Genomic DNA, 22,192 nt, shown 5'->3' with positions numbered 1-22,192 from the left:
AAGGTGGCAGCTGGAAGCACTTAAAGTCAAGGCTTCGCCATTAGGAATAAATGGGCCTGAAGTTTTCCAAATGTTTATTTAGTTCTAAATCTTTCACCTGATCTGAGTTTGGTATTAAAGGAAAACACACTGGGTCTGTGTGCCATGCGTAGATTACGGTTAGGAGGATTAGTTAATGCTACAAGGCTATTATTTGAACAGTGGCTGTGAATTAAGCATGGGAGGTATAACAAAGACCCGCTTCATGCAGGGCAAGCTGCTTGTGTTCGATTTAATCTCAGGTGTATTTATAGTGTGTGTGTGTGTGTGTGTGTTGCAGTCAAGGCTGAGGTGATATCGTTAATCATTAGCTCAGCGTTTTTGTACACCTCACATCTTAACTTGCCATCTTGCACATGCCTGCACTTTGCTCCTGGAGAGGCTGAGCCCCCCTGCGGTCCAGGCGATCGTGAGCTCCACGCTGTGCAGGGCTCATATGCTCAGCTTGGTCATAATATCAAGAGTGCACAAAGGTTTTGGACATGAAAGTACTTAAAATCTGAATGTTGAATTAGCATTTTTTTTAAATATTTGACATCATCAAGAGGAAGGGAGAGACTTTTGAAGCTTTTAAAAACTATGAGTTATATCTGAAAAACTGACCTGACCCAAGTCTGTGCTGACCTTTAGGACACTGAAAGTTGTGTAATACATGAAAGTCAATACTGTATTGGCTGCTGGATGATTGGGGACCCAGTTCAGGAGCGATACAATCGCTGTTATCGATCCCAACAGCAAATACTTTTGATGTGTCCGTGTGTGTGCATACAGATGCGTGTTCCAGGGGTTTCTGTGTTCAGCCTTTGGTTCAGATGCACCTTGGAGCCTTTTTTGTGTATGCTTTCAGGAGACTGTTTGCTGCCAGTCTGTGTTTGTCAATGTGTGCAGGGAGAGCTGGGATGTCAATGGACAGAGGGATTAGTAGCCGTCTGAAAGACTTTCGCGCCACAGTCCGGTGTGTGTGTGTGTGAGACTGTGTGTGTGTGGCTAGAGGGTATTGTGGCACTGAAAGGCCTGATGTGGAGACTGATGCAGAGGGACAATGCAGGCTTTGTGTCCACGGTCCCCATGTCCTTGGTCTCCTATAGCCCAGTCGAGGTCTATTGAAACCCCATGGTCAGAGAGAAGGGTGGGGGTGGGATACCTGTGATGATGAGCGTTGTGTGGGAGAGCAAGAAATTGAGAAACAGGTCTCACATGAAATGAACCAGGTGAAAAGAGCTGGCACGTTGCTGCCTAGCTCATAGATATGTGTTGAGTTGTTTTCGACTTTGAGATCGAAACCAACGACCAGCTTGTTTTTTTTTTAACCTCCATATTTCAAGTTTCGTTTGAGTTGTGTGTTTTGTCGCAGCTGTGTGTGTTTCGGTTTCATGCAGCTCATTGGTACAGACTCAAGGGAGATTTGCCTCGTGATGCATTCGATTGATTATTCTGACCAGCGCCGACAGCATGTGTAACAACACGGGCAGGCGTTTACATACGCGCACTATCTGTTACATAAATGTGCACATGTAACAAACAATGGGTGTCTTTTCATTGACTCCCATCAGGTGTGTGGCGTGGCTGCCTGACCTCCCCCCCCCGTTACATGACATTTGTTTCAAACGTGCAAAAAGCAGTTTGTTTAAATAGTTTGGAATGCAGAAGAGGTTTGATTATAAGAGGTTAACTCAAGTGAGGCCAGTGTGTTACACCTCACTCACATGGCCGTTAAAGTCGAATGCAAACAAGCACTGTCTGACTCAGGCTAGTGGTCTATGTGTAATCAACAACAAGCAACAAAATTAGAAAAAAGGGTTCCAATCGAATAACAATACATCACGTCCACAGATTTTTTACTTTCTTCGAACCAAACTTCTATTCTTTGTAGTATTGATATAGTTATATTACATCTAAAAGTTATTTGGTCCTGTGTAAAAAATGAGTGCCACAGATCTTCCTTAATTCTATATATTTGCAATGAATATATACAAGCATTTCAGGGAAATTAGAATGATCCATCATGGGGAAGTATGCAATCAAACTGGAGGTATATTTAGCAAAATACAGTATATATTCTAACTTCATTGACTAAATTTGTCTTTCACTGACTTCTCAGTTGTACCTTGTCTGTTTACCTTGGTACATATTCTATGAGCATTGATGGGTGGAGCCTGAGGACAAACTAATTACCAACAACTGCTGCACTGTAGCTGTTGCATATTCAAAGAGAGAGAGCTTGACTAACAATGACCCCCCTCCTTTACTAGACCAACAGTTAACAGCTGCCAATTCCTCCACAAGCTTCAGCGACAGACATTAAAAGGTGCTTTTGGCCTCCAGCACCAACAGGACTTGACAATCGTGGAAGTCTTCTATAAATCCCTCCACGAAACTATTATATACGTTGCTGTACTTTGCTGACGCGAAAGCAAAAGTGCGACTTTAAAGAAATGGTCAGTGTTGATGCCTGTCAGAAGTTATCTGAAGTTACACGCCGTCTCACACTTTCTTCAACGACCAATTTGTAGTCACAGGACCCCACCCTCCACCTCTACCTCAGAGGTCTTATATCCTCCCCCAACACACACACACACACACACACACACACTCACTATGCATCCTGCTACAGCTCATTAGCACCTGTGAAAAAGCACTCAAACACATCGTCCACAAACTCCCAGCCCCTTTGCGTGTCCCATCCCCTTCCTCTCAAGACATCTCTCTCAGTTCAGTCAGATGGACATGTTGTGATGGTCAAGACAGGGACCAACAGATAGCAGTCTTGACTAACATGTGGCTAAATGGAGGTGGTCCTGCATCCACGGTCTCCAACTTTGGCTTGGATACGCTCACTTGGTAAGCTGGACTTTTGGCCGTTGTGTGTTTGTGTCCGTTGATATTGGTGTTTGTAGCTCAGTTATTTTGGTAAAACTTGAATTCAGAGTGGCTGACAAATGCAGTATGGGACTAAGCTTCAGCTCCTGGATAATCCGCACTTAAAGACGCCACCAGTTGCAGGGGAAACTAGAAAAAGCATGATGATGTTTTGTGTATGTCTTAGATGATGTCTGACTGAGAAAAGTGCTCGAGAAAATTTCAAAAAACACAAAGAACAAGGCAAAAAAATGGTTTTCCCAGTGTCAGCTGTGTATGTTTATCTGAGATGTGTTAAATGGTGTGCTAGGTGTTAGCGCCTACAGTGTTGGTATGTTAGCTTGCTTAAAAGATGGCTTTTTTTTTCTAGATTTTCTGTGGCATGTTTGAATTTCTGAGCTGGACATCATTGGGTTAGTTTTTCCCTCCAATTTCCTCTTCGCCCCCCCTTCCCCCTCTGACTTGTGTGGCCTTCCGAGTGATGTCTCATATACGTGTCGCGTTGTTGGTGTGGAGTCTGACACTTCGATGCAAGGCACCACCTTCCACTTCCTTTTCTCCACCAAATATAAACAAATCCCCTCAGTAGACAGTATACCATGGGTTTGATCTTAGACACTGTTCTTGAGGAGATTGTCTAGTGAAGAGATCATTCAGGAGATCCACTTGGGTCAATACAATTGTAAATATATAACTGAAGAGAAACTAAACATTCCTGATCTGTGTGTCTCTGCAGCCGTGTCTAACCTGGATGAGGAGAGCAAGTGGACGGTTCATTACACAGCGCCATGGCACCAGCAGGAGAATGTCTTCCTACCAGGCAGCAGGCCGCCCTGCGTAGAAGACCTCCACCGTCAGGCCAAAGTCAACCTCAAGACTGCCCTGCGAGGTAAGGACCATTCAGATTGAACATAACAGTCCCATCCAGTCACAAATGGAGTGCAGCGCTCAGTATGTCATTTCATACCTGGCATCAGAAGGCATCTCCACTCTTGTACAGAGTGACGACTTGTGATCGAATATCAGACTCCAGATATTAACATTGTGAGGCCAGAGAAGAAGTAGAAGAAATAGCTTGGCAAAAACATTTGCCGAATTTGCAAGAGAACCCAAATAATTAAGAATTGCTCTGTTACACATAGTTTAGAAAGTTTCTAATAACTCAACAAGTCACCAAAAAAAGAAGTTTAAATAGAGTCTGAGGCAGCCCGTATAATATTGGTTTATTTAATTCCTCACCATGCTAAATTTCAGGTACAGGTACTTTAACTGATTAACTGACGAATTGTTTCAGCTCTAATTCAATGTTTCAGTGGAATAATAGTTCAAATAACGAAGTTTCTGAGTGATACCAGTAATTATCTCCAATGAATCATTAACGTCCGTATCAGCTGAATCAGACAATATATTCACTCGGATGAATCTCACTAGTGGGAGTGTTGCTGGGCGTCATCATATTTGTCATGGCATCAAGGTAATCATTAGCTGTGTTTGTCCACAACACTGTAAAAATGTCCCAACCTGTAATTTGTGTTCGGTCCAAAGTTTAGCCAACAACACACCAGTGTGAGATCTTCTTCCTGTTTGTCCCGTGTACTTAGAGAAACACAGACAGCCTTGTTGTCAAACAAACTCAAAGAGTCACAGCAGAGTGACAAATGTTTAATGTTCCTACAACAGGAAGTGAGAATACTAGTAAATCGTTGCACCTGTTAAGTTCCTGGGAAAGTTGTGTTTTCCACTCATGTCTCAGATAACAGTTTGAGAGGCAGGTGTGAGAAAAGGCTTAGAAGTGCGTTTAAATGGGTGTGTATGTGTGCTAACACGGGTGAGTGTGTGTGACTGTAAATGTTAGGGTGGCCTTGTGTACCTGTAGATTAAAAGCAGACTGATAAAGGCAGATAAGTGGGGAGGGGCAGGTTGTAATCTGATGCTTATGGTGTGTAAAACGTGAGTCACCGACAAACACTAGGTGTTCCTCGTCTTTCCCATTGTTTGACCCCTGTGCTGTAGTTTACTTCCTGCAATATTGATGTTGCTGGGTACGCAAACACCACCTGGGAGGTTGCATAAATTCAGCACCCCCCCATCCTGTCACTGTACTATCATCCTGTCACTACCACCCAGCCCCAGGGGTCCTAACTGAAAGACAACAGGTGTCCACTGAGAACACCTGTTCTGTCCATTTGAGTCTTGAAGAGTGTTTAAGCTCTTTAATTCCTTGTTGACAATAGAGGTCACACACCCAGCCTCAAGGGAATGGATTTAGTCCTATTTAAATTCCCGTAATATATGTTTGTAACAGTAATACATTTCTATAAGATATATTACCTTTCTAAGGTCATATCCTGAAGTTAGAGTCTCGCTCTCATGCACGTGTAACCCGTCACTAAATCCTGTGCCACCAGCATGAGCATAGCAAGGTACACAAGTCCAGCTTTCTGTTCTGCAAAGCAGGATAATCAATAAGCAATCAGATGGCAGTGTGGATCCACACTCACATGGGTTTCAGCGTCTGTTTTGTGGCTGGTCTTTTGCAGGCGGACGGCAGTTACAGAAAACGTGCCAACAGGTCGAAATACATCAGTAACATTATGTAACATGTCGCTATTGTCAATAAAATTCAGAGAATTATGCATTAGCTGTCCAGTCAGACAGAAAATCAAAGACTATGTCATAATCGGGATCTCTTCTCCTAATAAGCTTCATGTCTAGCACTGACAGATTAGTCCATTTTAAGGAAGCTTTAATTTATACTTTTAAGTGACAATCCAAAACAATATGACAATGTGAAAGGTGTCTCTCGTCCTCTGTGTCCTGAACTATCACAAGAATCTGCAGCTCCCTGTGGCTTAATGAAGCTTTATAGAAAGTTGGAGCTCATTTTTTCAGCTGAGTGGCTGAACGTTTTTTGGGTCACTGTCGCTGCTCTCATGGTGTTGTCTTTGGCCCCAGCAGTCAGCTGTTTTCAGTCAGCAATAACGCTCTAAAAACCCACCAAGCAGAAGAAAGACACAGTTGATGACTAGCTGTAACTCCCTCTGGAGTTGTTTGAGACCAAAATCAGAGTTCAGAATGGTCCAATTTTAGACTTCCACTCACCAAATGAATGATAATGTTGCCATACCATGGATGTTTGTATAACTAATTTGCCAAATCAACTAAAAAAATGTGCCAATTTTGTGTTATGTGGCCCACAAGTAGCCAAAAACATCCTAAACTTGCCACAGGTCCTAAATCAGTTTGTGAATTTGAAGGAAAAAGGGGCCTTAAAAGGTCACACGGGTCATTAAAGGTGCTACCATTTGTGGAAACCATGACATCAGTTACGGCAGGTTGAATAAAAAGTTGCACAACAAATCTTAAAATACAATATGATGCTTGAACACCAAAGAAGACACGGTGAAGGTCATTGGGTCACTGCTTAGTGGTAGACACATAACCAAAGCCAAATAATATTTGAAATGAAAATCATGATTTACTAATCTTACATCATATTTTACATTATTCTGCAGCTAACATTGACTGTCTTGCATCAGCCGTCTTTTGATGCCTCTCCGTAGCACCAAAGAGACGCCACAATGTTTAGATAATTAGTATTTGTTCATTGGATTTACATGCCATCGTACATCCTCCTATAGTTCTATAATTTTTTCCATCCTCAACGTCCTTCATTGTTTCTGCTCGTCTTCTTTCATGTCACTTACCAGTCCCCTCCCTTCAGTTCTGCCTAGCAACAGGCAGCGCCAAGCTCATCAGCGCTGATTTATTTCTATCAAACGTCCCCAATCACGCAACACCAATCATCTCAACAGCCCTGCTCCTCGTCATCATCCTCATTATCATCATGCTTTTCTAAATCCCTTCTTCCACACCGCTGCCACGTCGGCTTGTTGTTACAGTTGCTACCTTTGCCAACCCAATTAGGTTCCATTAACTGACAGTATTATACATGCACCAGTGTATCTCTCCACAGAGACGGGCTGTAATTAGCAGTGGAGATAGATGGGCCATGAAAGGGATCTAAAGCAGTGTCCTTGAGGTGCTGGGAGTGAGGTGCATGTGCTTTGGTACACATGTGATGTTCACCAAAATGGATTTTGATCGAGCATCACAAGCGAAATAAAAGACCAGGAAGGTTTTTTTTAAAAAATGGTTTAGATCAGGGATAACACAATAAGGGCAATCATTTAGTCTGTACAATGGAAAAAAAAAAGAGTGATGCCTTCAGATCAGTCCAAAACCCAAAGACGCTTAATGTTTTTTATCATCAATTGCAAAGAACTGCAGCAAATGTTTAACAGTTTTTGCCTTTTAAAAAATTACTTATAGGATTAATCTATTTTAAAAATACCGTAGCTGGCAATTCTTCAAAAAACGTATTTAAACAGAAATGTGCCAGGTTTCTTTATCATTAAAGTGAGGGGCATCAGCACACCCTCACAAAACCCTTTTAATATGTAGGTTGTTAAGGCAGTAGACGTAGTATTATGTGAACTAACAATTAGCTCTTAAAAGACAAGACAAAGGATGCATAAGTAGATATTTGCAGAGGGAGAGGGAGAGAGATGATGTGCTAAATGCCCCCTGAGAGAGAGAGAGAGAGGGGGGGGGTTGTGTAGGAGAGAGAGAGAGAGAGAGAGAGGGAGAGTTCTGCCATCTGTGTGTGACAGACTGAAACTGATACCCCCTCCTCTCTTTACACACACACATTCGTTTTTACAAACTCTCGTCACACATTGGCGTACACACACATACATCACAGCCCCGTCACAGCAGGTGGCGACGAGAGGAGGTGTGAGCGGCGCTTGGCAGCTTCCAACAGGGCCGATGCTCACGTGACTGACAAACTGACAGAGATTACTACAGTCCAAGTCTTTCTCTGTCTCTATGAAATGTATGGATACTATATCCTTCAAGTGAAATTAAAATATATAGTCTTAGGTATGGGATATTATATGTGACTGAGCATGTCTTTGAGTAGAATTCAAACTCAATTCAATCTATGTATATATATATATATATTTTGCATCACGTCTTAAAATACTGTGATATTATTCAAAAACTGTATCACCCAGCACTGATAACACGTTTCTCTCTTTTGTCCGTCCATCTTGCAGAATGTGACAAGTTGAGGAAAGATGGTTTCCGGAGCTCTCAGTACTACTCTCAGGGTCCCACCTTCTCGGACCCCGCACAGTCCACCAGCAGCCTGCAGGACGACGAGGATGACGACATTGATAAGAAGGTACACATTCACATCAACACTGCATGAAAAAAGACACACAGAGCTGTCCAAGCTTTCAAACTCACCACTGTTGAGTTTAATGGTGTCAGTGTGCCCTCTAGTGGTCAGACACAAAAGTGCATGTTTACTTGAGTTGCTTCTCTTCCTCCTTTTGTGACTTTACTTTTTTTTTTTTTTTTTTTTTAAACTTTACACAAATGCGATTATCACCTAACACCTGGACAGTAAAAGATAAAGGTCATTAAAAAAGTTTTGAAAGAATATCTATAAATAAAAAAGCTATTGCCAAAGTTACTGTCCTCTTTTTGACATTTTGCTCATCAGCAACATCAGATTCATCTGTCACTGCTAATGATACACAGAGCACAAGCACAAGCCTACACTAAAATTATGATGAAGTAAAGCTGAACTGATGTTGAACATTTCAGACCTGTTATCATTGTTCATGCTGTGTTAAACACACAGAAATAATAATACAATACTTGTTGGCTTTCGTTGTTTCTCCATTACCCCAGTCTTTCCTCTACACTTGGCGGGGCTGTTGCTTGTCTAAAGCCACAGTACTGTAACTTCGGGAGGTGTGTGATGCATAGAGAGAGGCAGACATGGAGAAATATCACAGACAAACATTATTAGTTATTGCATATTTTACTGGCAGACCGTTAGTGTGAAGTATTAATTGTTTTACAGCCAGAAACCTCTCCTCGTCACACGGGGGGCTCCTGAATGGGCCTTTCTCTGTTATTATCTGAGTCTCCTTTGTCCACCAGAGCCCCTCAGTGGTAGCGTTTCATGCCTGCTTTGACCCCCCGTGACCTTCATGACATGCTGTTGTCTTTCCAAACCACTGACTCCCATCTCTCTGTCTACTTTCCGCACGATCAATCCAAACCAGTCCCCTCCTCCTCTCTGCCGTCCTCTCCCAACCTATTCTTCTGCCGTTTGTTTCCCTCTCTTCCCTGGCCACTTCCTGTTGTCCTGAGGGCCAGTGAGCCTAACATCGCCTGACAGCAGCCTCCAAAGGAGAAGCGAGGGCTCCTGGTTGAGTCGCAGTGATGCAAAATAACAAGCCATGCTAACCACCAAACTATTGCTCAGATCCTTTTTCTTTACGTCCCTCCTCTCTATTGCCTCTCCCAATTTGTCCATCCATCCATGTGAGGTTTGTAGGAAAGCACTAATAGCCATCCAGTCCAGTGTTTGGGATTGTCCTGGTAAACAGTAGTGGACTCAGGGAATGGCATCCGAATGTATTAGGTAGATTCTGTACAACTTTATTGCGATTCAGATGACCGAAAAGCTCAACTTGTTCCAGATGCAGCCAGACATTTTTTGGGTGATGCAGTGAAATTCTGCTCTTGGAACTAACCTTTAACCGGAGCAATTTTGGATTATTTTTGTTCACTCTTCTTCAAATGCCTGTGATTCAAACTAACGATTTCAAAATCTCAGATGGATATTTAACAAACCTGAAACTGCTGCTTTTCTATCGACTAACAGCTCAGTTTGGAGCCTGCAGTAATACCTTTTCGTCTGTTGCTCCTCTGCAGTAAATTCTGCTTCAGGATCGAGAACCGTTAGCGTGTGAACACAGTTTAATGCATGAGTGATTTTGTCTCCTCCTCGCTGTCGCTCTCATGCTTTTATCCTGCCATCTCCAGCCGCTCCGTCAGTCGACTCTGATAGATGTTTGTGTGTGTGTGTGTAAGTGTTTCCATTTGGGTTTGATCACTTGTGAAACATTTTTACAGCACCACAAGCTACTAAAGGTCACAGCAATGTATAATATTAAAGTCTGCCTGTGTGTGTCAGTCTATCCCGTTCAATCTGTCAGTTATACTTCTTGAGAATTAAGGTCTATTCGCACCCACATTTCTTCTTTTTTTGCCTTTGTATTAATAACAAATCTCTCACCTCTGTCTTATCTGTCTTTCTCTGTTATTGACTCTATTCCTTCCTTTTCAATTTTCTGTCAGTTATTATTTTTTCATTCCTTGTTTCTGTTATCTCTCCCTCCTCTCCCCTCTCTCACCTTTCCTTTCCTTTCCCTTGCCTTTTCCCTTCTATTGCTTCATTCTTCCTTCATTAACCACTTCTTCCGCTTTCTCATCCAGTCCACAGCTTCATCGGCGGAGGACGACAAATCTCAGCTCTCCATGAGGAGCCAGACCCCACTGGGTGAAGGAGGGGAGGGGTCTGAGTTTGACGGGCAGGTGGTATGGACCAAGGCCCCGCCCCTCCCCACCCCAGAAGAGAAGATGAGGCAGACGGCCAAGGCCGTGCCCACAGACATAGTCCCTATCAACGTCACAGGTATGACCTTGGCAACCACAGTCATTTGGCCATTTTGTCCATTTCTTCACCTCTAGTGAGTAGCGACCAATCCCCATCAGTCTTAGTAGTGGAAAACAAATATCCAGGTCTTCTCGTTCCATATCATAATGCAATGTAGAAAGATCAATCTACTACAGGTCATTCATCCCTGGTGTCTATTAACATTAACCTCTCACCAACAATCACACATTTTGTTTTGTTTGTCTTAAAGGAATTCTCTGACATTTTTGGACATTTACTTGATTTATGTTTCACTGAGACTATGAGAACATAAGTATCAATTTCATATCTGTGTGTTTAGCACAGGGTTGAACAAAGTCTTTCAAAGTTTTGAAAATGCTGACTTTTATTTCTTGAATTCTCAAGGTTAGGATTATGCAAATATTCATATAGACTCAGAAAAATGCTGGATTTTCAACATAATCTGGTGTTTTATCGAAACATCTTTAAAAGAAAAAAAAGAATGCGCCAAACAAGCAAAATGTCAGACTGTTCCTTTAATCAGCCCTCTGTGGCTAAGTGGATACAGACAAATCAATTACTGCATCCATTCATCCGCAGAGGAAAAAACTGTATGTGTCAGTCACGGATGTCTTGCTCTCCTACTGCATCTCTCTGTCTATTCTCTCCTTCCTTCGTGCCTCTTGGACGCTGACCTTCACCTTCCTTTATGCGTGTGTGAGCGAGCGTTTGTGTGTGAAAAAATCGTTTGACAGCTTATCCAAGGGTCAGGGCTTTTCGACGACTTGATGTCGGATCACAGGGCGTTTGACAGATGAACACTCGTACACAGCAAAACGTGTCGTTGCAGTTCCCCTGTAAGCGTGTCACGTCTCTCAGAGCGATCTGCCCCACACAAACATGAATGTATCACATCTCATTTAGCCACGTCGGATGATGAGCGCATGAGCCTTGTCTGATGTTTCACTCATAAAACGCAAACTCACATCAGTTATCTGACTGATGTGAGTTTGTATGAGGTGTAAAAAAAAAAAAAAAGAGAGAGAACAACAGCACAAAATGGCAGCTCAGTATCAACATCTGCATTTTGCTGCTGTCAAGGCCAATATAACAGCGATCCTTTCATCCTTTACACACTAATGAGTTCTTAATGCGGTCCCAGTCCACACAAATCACTGCTGACTTCATCTCCTGTCACTTCAAATTACTGAGAAAGACGGAAAAAAGCACACACACAGACGCAGAGAGAGATCAGGGAATTTTTTTTTCTGTTGCTTTGAGGAGGGAACGTGATAGACACTATCTGCCCTCATATCAGTCTCTTTTCCCTAACGCTTGCAGGCTGTCAGTAGCTCGCTGAACAGCAAAAAAAAAAAAAAAAAAAAAAAAAAGAGGAGCGGCTCATAGTGAGATATTGCTCCTCCTTCAGGGTAACTGGACAGAGATATTGAGAAGAATGAAAGACAGTGTGTGTGTGTGTGTGTGTGTGTGTGTGTGTGTGTGTGCTTGTGCTTGTTCCACCTCATATCTGCCCTGTGCATGTGTGTTTTTGTGATAAGAGCATGCACATCTCACGTGTCTTACATGTATGTTTACACTGAAGTTACTTATACACAGGGTTGAAAAATAACAAAACCCACCAGCCAATAAAGGCAAACTTTAGACTCTTTTTGATCAGCAACTGCGTCAGCGCTTGTAAATTTAAAAGCACTTTGGCTGGTGGATGAAAAAGTTGAAGGGGTCGGGTCACCCAAATTACAGAAAAAAAATGTTCTCACTTTCCTCTTGTAGTATCTGCCTTTACCCTGTAAATGGAGGTCGATACAATTTTCTTTTTGTGGTGCTCACACCAGTGAACAGCTGCATTAGAGAATCAGTAGCAGCTCATATTTCTAGAAACGTCAATGTAGGCCTAACTGGGATCGCTACAAATCAAGACTGTTTGTTACGAGTTTATGTCTAAAGAAAAGATTTATTATTATCCGTCTTAAGTTTTCAGTGGAACTACTTAAAAGTCTCTGCGAAAACAGACTTTTTACTTATTTTTCTGTCTGTCTACTGCTGTGAGTATCGCAAACTGTATCTGCGCACCTACTCTACTTTGTATTGGGTCGGCATCAGATAACACAGAAGTCAGATATTTTAAAACCTGGGCAAATAAAAGCAAAAATATCTGCATTGCTAGACACCACTAGAGGGAGGTGAGAAGGTCTTTTCTTTTATCATTTGGTTGAACTGACCTTGCCCTGTTGGCGTTGCATGTTCGACTTAAAAAAGAAAAAAAAGAAAAAGCACCCCTTGCATGTCGTTGAGTTTGTTCCTTCGGACTAACCGACTTCTGTTTGCCTGTGTGTCCGCCTGCCTTTGCTCTCGCCCTCCCGGCTACCAGGGGCAGTGTTTGACCGACAGGCGAGCATCCGGCGCTCCCTCATTAACACTGACACCGTGTCCCGCCGGCCCAAGAAGGTCAAACGCAGAAAGACTATATCAGGGCTGCCTGACAACATCAACCAGGAGCTAGGTATGGATCACTGTGGGGCGATTTGTTGCCCTCTACTGTCCACAGACCTGTACCAACACTCTGGACAAGCATCCCTCCTTCTTTCACTACTTTCTTTAACCTAACTCTCTATGGATTTGTTGCTTTAATCAATAATAACTGAATGGATTGTGAATTAACTCAACCCACCCGTATTGTTCTGAGTACATCTTAAGAAGAGGGAGAAAATGACATATGCAAGTCCACAGTGTTGGATCAAGGCCCTGCAGTTGTTCAGTCTTTCCCTGTTTTCAGTTCTACACACCAAGTGTCCTCATTTGCTCTCCCCCACATCGTGTCGCTGGATCCACAGCCAGGAACCAGTTATGAAATCCTTTTCAGTAGTTTTGTGGTTTTTAATTTTGCCCTTTTTCCTTCTCTGGTAGATTTTGCCCTCACAGAATCTCATTTTTGATTTGCCTGTTGGAAAATCATGCCACATAGGGGAAGTTAAGTGTAGGGTTTGCCATTCTTAAACACGAATTGTCCCATAATCCCTTGGGGTCAACTTTCTGCAGTCCTTTTTTTTCTGTGAATTGTGTGTGTGCGTCTGTGTCTGTGCTTTAATCCGGGAGCCATATTGATAATCTGACATGTGTGTCTTACTTACTAGCATGTACTGATTATAAGACTATAGGCACCTGATCATGGACACCTAAAATCCACCGCAACCTTCTTAATTTTCATAATGTATAACGCTCAAACCATCTAAAAAGATACCACTTAAAAAAAACAAACATGAAGGTTCAGAGGTCTTCTATTGTTAGTTACTCAGCTGAGCCGGGTAAGCAAGCATTAAGCTTACTAAGCTGACACTGTGCTGACGGCTCCACATGGCTGATGTTTATTTACACGTCTCTGAGCTGTAGGATGGCAGCAGTGTTTAAGGAGAATGTCATTTCTCTGATAAGATCACCAAGGCAGATAGGAAAAGAGCTTTAAAGTCTGGTTAGCACCCAGCTGACGACAGCCGCTGAATGTCATGATTACTGGGCCGGGGTAATTGTCCCAGTGCTTCATCCCTCCCTCTCCTTGCACTAGAGCTGCCTGCAAAAGTAGACCTGCAGCTTAATCTATCGCAGCAGCAGCAGCAGCCAAGCTGTCACTCCAGCTTTTAGCAAAGGAGGGAGAGAGTGTGTGTGTGGTTTAGAGAGAGCAAGGCACAGAGAGAGAGAGAGAGAGAGAGAAGAAAGGACACACGAGTGTGTATGTTTTGGGATACGAGCATCAACAGGAGAGCCGCCACAGATGGGAGACACACTAGACATCCTCTCTGGTTTTACAACTCATTCTTCAATTTGTTTGTTTACGAGCTGGTATGTTCGGAGTGTGTGCCTTCTTTGTGATCTGCATCTCTGTGTGTCCTTGTCTCTGTGTCTACCTGCATATCCTGTTTGTTCGGTCCTGTATGATGGTGTGTGACCATGTCAATGTGTATGTGTGCACGTGTCTTTGTGTATATTTGGGTCCATGTATGTGTTTCTCGGCAGCCTCATACCTCACCAGCTGTCTGTCCTGGACCCTAGCGGACTATTTGCTTTTCTATCAGACTGAGCCAGATCCCGAACAGGAGAGGAAGCATCTCTCTGCTTTCCCTCATATCCTTTCCCCCCATATCCTCTCCCCCTTAATGAAGACCAGAAGTTATTAACGCATGAGACGTGGTTACAGCAAATCAAATTAATTAGCTGCCCTGTGACCAAAGATTGTGTGACAGTCCAGCTGAAGGAGCAGAACGCATTGTGGCTGAGGATAGCAGAGTAAGAAGAGAAAACATGAGATTGAATGCATGATTATATGTTCATCTTATTTCCTTTCTCCCTTTCACAGCAGCAAAAGGATACGGCGGAGATCTCCGGCCACATTCCATGTTCCTACCAGGACACTACTCCACCTTGAGCAGAGTCGGGAGCGTCAACTCGACGCTCCGACGTTCACAGACCAGAGATTCCAGCTGCCAGACGGAAGAAGTGAAGATTGTACCGCCATCCATGAGAAGGATCCGTGCACAGCGAGGACAAGGAATCGCTGCTCAAATGGCCGGCATTTCTGCTTCTTCATCAACAGGAAGTATATCCATCTCGAGTAGTGACAGCTCTGGGATCTTGATGATGCCGCATCACTTCAACGGAGACCCTTCCCGTTTTCACAGTCTGCCCCGACAAGGTGCCAGGGTGTCGCTCAGCGCTGACCCCATCTATAGCAGCACCCCCATCAAGTCGCTGGAGCAGACTACTCCTCAGAGGCAGATTGGAAAGCTACAGGTTGATGATACAGTGGTGCATTTGAGAAACATCCCGAGGACAGGCACGCTGCCCAGACCCAAGTCTCAAGAACTTAGAGGGACACAGTCCAGTGACTGGGGTGGTGGTCCAGCATGTATGGTCTCGCCACATGCTGCCTACTCCACCTCAGTCATCCCTAACGCCACCCTATCCAGCTCCTCTGAGGTCATCACACTAAACACCACTAGTCAGCTCTCCCACTCCCCAACCTCGGCTTACCCGACAGCGCGGCCACTCAGTCTGGCTTCCTCCACCAACACAGACCCCCTGATCTCCAGCCCAGCAGCCTTCACCCACAGCTCCACCTGCCCAGCCTTGACCACCTCTACCCCGAATCGTACCCAACAGGATGGTGGTCAGGTAGTCAAAGGTCCTGCCAGCGAGTCAGGGCACTCGGACAGCAGTGTACACAGCCATAGCACCTTGGCCCCCACACCGCCATCCTGCCTGCCGGAGGAGCAGTGGATCTACGACACGCCGGAAAATGTTGTGGCTCCACACCGCACTCTGACCTCCAGCTGCTCCACTCCTATTAACCAGCTGTATAACAGCCTGGACCACTCCTCCAGGACCACTACTGACTCCAGCTCTGTCTACTCCCAAGACAACGATGGGTACTACACCTCCATGCACATGGACTCAGGCCTTCGCTCTCGAAGCCACGGCAGTGGACATGGTGCAGCAGCTGGAAGAGCCACCAGGCACAGCATGTACGAGTGTCGCGAGATGGCCAATCAGGAAGACTCTGGTAGCTTGTACAGCGACCGCTCTCTGTCCCGCAGCATCTCCCTCCGCAAGTCCAAGAAGCCTCCACTGCCCCCGGCTCGCACAGACTCTCTTAGACGTAAACCTGGACCAAAAAAGCCCCTAGGAGGCGTAAGCGCCATCAGCGGCGGTAATGAGCCAAATGGCGCCATGCTCAACGAGACTCTTATTGCCAGCTTGCAGCAGAGCCTTCAGATGGGCCTGAGAGGAGGGAAAGGTAAAGGAGCCTCACCGTCTTCACCCTCTCACAGCCCGAGCAGTGACTATGATGACCCTTGGGTGCTACGGCCACGGAGTCAGAGCAGCATCAGTGCAGGTAGCTCTGCTGCGTCCCTAGCAGCTAACACCAACGGTGGCAATGCGTCTAATGTGTACTCGCTCTGCCATGTGACGCCTGCTCACAGCGAGACGAGCAGCTTGCGCTCAGACTATGCTGACTCCTGGGGATACTACATGGACTTCCCTCATAACCACGGCGACCAGAGGGCACAGACTCCCCCAGCCCACGCCACAGATAACATGTCAGCTGGTCCTCACCCAGGAGAGTTGCAGAATGGAGGCGAGATTCACAGCAACAGCCAGGCACCTCGAGCTCAGGGCCAGGAGGGAGGGGTAGCAGTCAAGCCCAAAATGTCCACCTCCTCACCGGACAGGGTGCACAGACTGACCTCCCCGTCAAGCGGCTACTCCAGCCAGTCCAACACCCCCACAGCAGGGACCCCGGTGCCCTCCTTCATCAGGTCCATGTCTCCCTCCGGCGGCCGGCCCAAGCCCAAAGTGCCTGAGAGAAAGTCATCTCTCCTCTCCTCCGTATCCATGTCCTCCTCTTCCACCTCCCTCTCCTCCAACACCTCCGACTCACTTAAAAGCACCGGACCTCCTCCGCCACCTCCTCCACCCCTGCCCCTCTCTTCCTCCTCAGCTCCCAACACCCCTCTCGGCCCACCTCCACCCTTCCCTCCCCCTCTACCTCCAACGACCACTGTGGGCACTCCTCCGCGAGCTCCCCCATTACCACCCCTTGCCTGCTCCATCTCCCCAGAGTTCCCTCCTCCTCCATCCCCTGACATGCTAATCCCCCCCAGTTCATCCTTCAATGGGAGCTTCAGTCCTCCCCCTCCACCTCCACCTCCTTTCCCCTCCATGGGGCCACCGCCGCCTCCTCCACTGCCTTCTCTTGCCCCACCTTCCTCCTCTCCATCTTTTGTGAAGGCAGTTAAAGATTCTCCTAAACCAGCTCTTTCCGAGAGCCCCACAAAGTCATCTAAGCCCCTGATCACCCCGTTTGCACTGCAGAGCGTTCAACTCCGCTCTGTTAAACGGCCAGAGAAGGAGATTAACGGCAAATCAGACCACACAAATGCTCAGGAAACGGGGATGGACCTCCTTCACGGTCTAAAGCCCCAGACCCTGCAGAAGTCTCTCTCCGTGGAGACTCCCGCTGTGTTGCCCCTGTCAAACTACTCCCCAGAGGAAGATTCACGTAACTCCTCACCATCACCTGTGTCAACGCTTTTAAATGAATTGTCTTTGGACTGCAGCATCACAGACTACACACCAGATAGTGCTGTTGAAAATGGAAAACCAGAGGATCAATGTTACTTTCTCTTAAATGGAAAAGAAAGTCCCAGTCCCCCACAGAGCTCCCAAAGCTCTCCTGTCAAACAGAAGCCTCCAGCAGTCTCAAAGAAACCCAAGTTTATCCCCCAACAAGTTACCGAACTGGTTCCATATCAGCTTGAGGATACAACCAGTCTGTCTCAAATGGAAGACCAAGTAGATGCACCACACAGACAGACAAAGGAAGTGGTGAAAGAGAGTAAAAGTGAGCAACAGACGGAAGTGCAAACTTCAGAGAGCTCAGAGCCTCTCGAAAACAGCAGTGAAACATCAACAGACAGCCAGGACGAGTCCCAGATCTCTGCTTCTGCCAGCCAGGAGACAAGTTTTGACCAAGGGTTGTGTGCCAATGGAGAAACTCTTGAAGAGGAAGAGGAAGAGGAGGAGGGAGATGGGACAAGTAGCACGACTGGATCCATCAGCTCCAAGGAGGAAGACACCGGTGAGTCCAACTGAAATTAGTTTGTTTAAGGAGTTTTTAATTCATTGTTGAAGTTGAAATGTTCAGGATTTGTGAAGAGAGAGTAAGTTTTGGATTCTGCCAGTCAAAACCTTCATTAAATCATTAAATAAGCCCATTACCACAAATCTTGTATGGTTGGTATGCCTGCTAGCTGTGTGGCCAACTCCTCAGGCAGCTGTGAAATTAATTTTGTCCTCTGAAGCAAAGAATCCAAACTTGAAACCACAAGCTTTTAAAGGCTTGAAAACTGTGAAAATAGCGCAGGAGCGACGGCTTATCTCTGGGACAGCACTGCTGCAGCCTCTTGAATTCCTCCTCTCTTACTCTCTCTTCTTCTCATTCTTCTATATTTCATATGCAGAGATCTCCCTCTCCTGGTAACTGTCCCTTGTTTTTTTTTTTTTCCCCCGCATTGCTATTTTTCACCTCAGCCCCCACTGTCTACTCCACTTCTCTCCACCATCCATCCTTGTTTCCAAATATCCATTTTTGCCTCTGCTTTTTACTCCTCTTTACTGTTAATCTCTCATCGTCAGTCAGCCCCGCTGCATATCTCTCTCTCTCTCTCTCTCTCTCTGTCCTGCTCCCTTCTTCTCTCTCCGAGGTAAGGGAGGGGGCAAGTGTCCCAGGGGAGATGTATTTGTGGTTGGAGGGAGAGAGGGGGAGGGGCTGCATCGTAACAGAGGGGAGGGGAACAGATCGGGTAAGGGGATGAAGGGGAGGATGGGGAGAGCGTAAAGTGAGACTGCCTGCAGCGGCTCAGGCAGTCGAAGTGCAGACGTGAGCGCGGAGGTTGAGAGGAGGAGGAGGAGGAGGAGGAGAAAAGAGGCTAAACTAGAGGAGAAGAAAAGCGAGGAAATCTCGAGACAAAACGAGAATGTAAGAAGACAGTCGGGCACCTCCTCCGTAGCACTTCAGATTTTATAGGCAGTCAGGTTAATGCGACCGGATAGTGGATCCCTGAGTGTGTGCATGCGTGTTGCACTGAGTGAAGTGTGTGTGTGTGTGTGTGTGTGTGTGTGTGTTTACTCTCCCGTAACTGTGTGTATGTAACTTCTCTTTCTCAGGTGAGGTGTTCGACTCCAGTACGGCTGAATCGTCTCCGGCCCCGTCAGCCAACGGGGCATCCGATGAGAACATGGTGACCCCGACTCCGTCGCGGACTCGGACCACTGAGGACCTGTTTGCCGCCATTCACAGGTACCATGATGCATTTGTCTCCTGTCACTCCTTCCTGTGCTGTTACTCCAACTCATTTCCTCCTCACCTGCTACAACTCCTTATGTATAATTTATTCCAATGATCTAGTTTTCCTTTCCTCTTGTGCTCCGTCATCTCCTTCTCTGTTTGTTTTTCTCTCCGTCTTCCCCCTCACTCTCTGTCCGCATCTCATTCCCTCGTTCTCACCCCCTCGTAAACCACAACGTATCACCCTGAACTCCAAGCTCCTTCTCCCCCTTCATCCTTCAACCCATAATTTCTCTTTTTCCATCTCCATCTCCATCCCCCCCCTCCTCCTCCTCCTCCTCCTCCTCTTCCTGCCCTCAGCCTCTCAGTCATAACTTTACACAGCACTGCTGTCCCATCTGCAGGCGTATACATCTGTCAAATAGCTGGTCTCCGGAGCCTCCCAGCCCAGGAGAGAGTGGCTTTTTCTGTTCTTGGTCAGCAAAGGGAGTGATTGAGGAAGCGGAATGAGTCAGTAGTCAAATGTTTATCGAGGCATCCGTGTTTGTGTACTAACATCAGCGTTGCTCATTCTCACGTGGAGGGGAAAAAAAAGGCGGTTGCTTCATCCATTATTTAAATACTCGACACCCTCAGGTCCTAATCTAGGTTAGAGGCCACCAGAGAGATTGCTCTCTCATACACACACACTCTGCCGTCTCTGACATATATTGCATACATGCTCCCGCGCTTCAAAGGAAGCACACACATAAATTTCTCATGCAGCCCGCCAGTTTGTGTTTCACGGTCACGTGCCGTAGCAGTCGGAGTTCTCTTGAGCATCACAGGATTTCATTTCACGGGATTTTATTTCTTACGGCGACAGATTGTCGATGTATTTATGGGGCACACGTCGCATGCACAAGTGCAATTTATCGTGCCGTTTAATTAGACGTGAAGATTGTGTAAGCGTGTGTGTATAAATCTCACAATGGAATTGTGTTTGTTTACCACATCCTTTACTGGTCTCCATATCACCTCTTTGGTAAGATCGAGCATATGGAAATATTCTTGACGAATGGGCAGTGATGACAAACTCCAAGTGAGATGAATCACAAACTTTGGAGGGGAAGGAATTCATCCGTGCAATTAATGCACAGATTTACTTAATCTGCAGACAGAAAAGCAGGGCTCTTAACGTCAAAGCTGTCATTAGATCAAAATCGTTTGGAGACGTTCTTAAGTTGGAGACTTGGGTGGGGGGAGGGGATAATGTTTTTGTTTGACTTTGTTGCACCAGAGCCGTCTCTTCATGTCTCCTTCTCACCTGTCCTATACCTTTTTGTTTTTCACCCTGTCATCTCGCTTCCTACACTCTCCGTCTAATCCCTCTCTCCTTCTGGGAAAACAGAGAATGATGAAAAAAAACCTTGAATGAAATGCCTTCACAGCTGCAGCAGAAAATACAACTTGTCCGAGGGGAGATCCTCCGAGCCAAATGTAATACAGCCAAGAGAGAGGAATCGATCCGGGAGCCCGAGCAGGGTCTTAAATTGCAGCCTTGTTTACCTCCATATAACTGAGATTGGTTATCACTGCCTTTCCAGTGTGGCCGCATGTTTGTGAATATAACAGAAACCGTCGAGGCGTCGCAGCTGACTGAATTCAGGTGTGAGTGTGTAGGCACGTGTGATTGTGTGTGAGAGAAGTCTTATGTAATGCCGATGGGCTAATGTGGCGAGGAAGCTCGCAGGGGACGACGCGGGATGGAGGTTGAATTTAGGGCACAGACACACATTTTGTGAAACAGAAAGCAGACGCAGGATCTCTCACAAACCACTCGTGTCCTCCAGTCCTCCCTCTCATTTGACCTTCACAGGTATATCATCTACAGGTTAGGAAAAAATATGTCTTTCTGTAGATCTAATCTGAGGATTAAGGATTTTATTTCATGCATCCTTCTTTGCCCTCCTTAACTTTTAGCGTCAGTTTGCTCTGTTTTATCACCCAAGCTGTATTTTTCATGCCTTTTAATCATCTCCTCTCTCCCTCCCTGTGCAGAGGGGGCACGCAGTGGGTGGGTGCATCCTCTCTAGAGAGGTGCGAAGTGGCAAGTAGCCCCTTCCCTTTAATTAGCGAGCCTTGTTTCTGCAAATTGCGGTGATGCTACCTTTGGATTAGCAGCAGTAATCCCGCCGCAGTGCAACCCGCCGGACTTCAGATTAATAAGGCTGTTTCCCTGCGAGCTCTAATCCCCCCGTATTCTGCCAGTTGCAGCTTTATTGCTACGCTTTGATGCAGGGGTTATAGACAGTGTAGGCTGAGACTCTGATACCCCCTGCTGAATGGAGGCTGAATTGTCCTTGTGTGATTAAAACCGCTTTGGGCTCTTTTCCCAGTTTGTGTTTTTGATTAATTTCATCGTGCCATGTCTGAGCTTTCCCGCAGAGTTGCAGCGTCCGCAGCCTCTCTTGTTAAACCTCACTGGATTGCCTTAATAAAAATGTACAACTCTTCCTTCCTTATTTCCTACCCTGCCTTTTTTCAAGCACATACGCCACTCACTGCTCCTATTTTTTTTTTTTTTTGTACTTGTTTAAGATTCGTGCTGTGACGCATGATTGCCGGGGGCAGTGCTGACATATGGCAAATTTGGGACAAAGATTTGAGGCGTGTTACACTCAAGTATTTTAAGTGTAATCCTTTTTTTTTTTTTTTTTTTTTCCGCTACACATACAAGACCTTTTCTCTGTCCTTGCCGACTACACAGAAACATTTACATGGCTGCTTCCCATATGCTGCAGCCCAAATTTTGAATTTGAATAATTGGATTTAATGTCAATGTTTCCGGATAAAAACTGCCCCCACTGCTTGCATTTCTTCTTGTTGCTCTTCCAGATCCACATTTAACT

The 22,192-nt window shown here is 45.5% G+C and overlaps 1 protein-coding gene across 10 annotated transcripts in view; it reads left to right on the top strand.

The window, feature by feature from the left end:
* The window catches only part of nhsl1b (NHS-like 1b), a 105,080-nt gene that overhangs the window by 80,137 nt on the left and 2,751 nt on the right, over positions 1–22,192 (top strand). For 7 of the 10 annotated variants that reach the window (XM_037086184.1, XM_037086190.1, XM_037086193.1 and 4 more), the window contains exons 2-7: positions 3,635–3,787; positions 8,019–8,146; positions 10,261–10,459; positions 12,831–12,962; positions 14,811–18,092; positions 19,181–19,313. In XM_037086184.1, the coding sequence (XP_036942079.1) occupies positions 3,635–3,787; positions 8,019–8,146; positions 10,261–10,459; positions 12,831–12,962; positions 14,811–18,092; positions 19,181–19,313 (4,027 nt within the window). The remainder of the gene's footprint in view (positions 1–3,634; positions 3,788–8,018; positions 8,147–10,260; positions 10,460–12,830; positions 12,963–14,810; positions 18,093–19,180; positions 19,314–22,192) is intronic. The other 3 variants (XM_037086185.1, XM_037086192.1, XM_037086187.1) reach the window with 2 other exon arrangements.

Source organism: Acanthopagrus latus, chromosome 22 (genome assembly GCF_904848185.1).
Source record: "Acanthopagrus latus isolate v.2019 chromosome 22, fAcaLat1.1, whole genome shotgun sequence".
Taxonomy (NCBI): Eukaryota; Metazoa; Chordata; class Actinopteri; order Spariformes; family Sparidae; genus Acanthopagrus; species Acanthopagrus latus.
The sequence above is the reverse complement of the archived record's forward strand: the minus strand, read 5'-3'. Positions and strand labels throughout refer to the sequence as shown.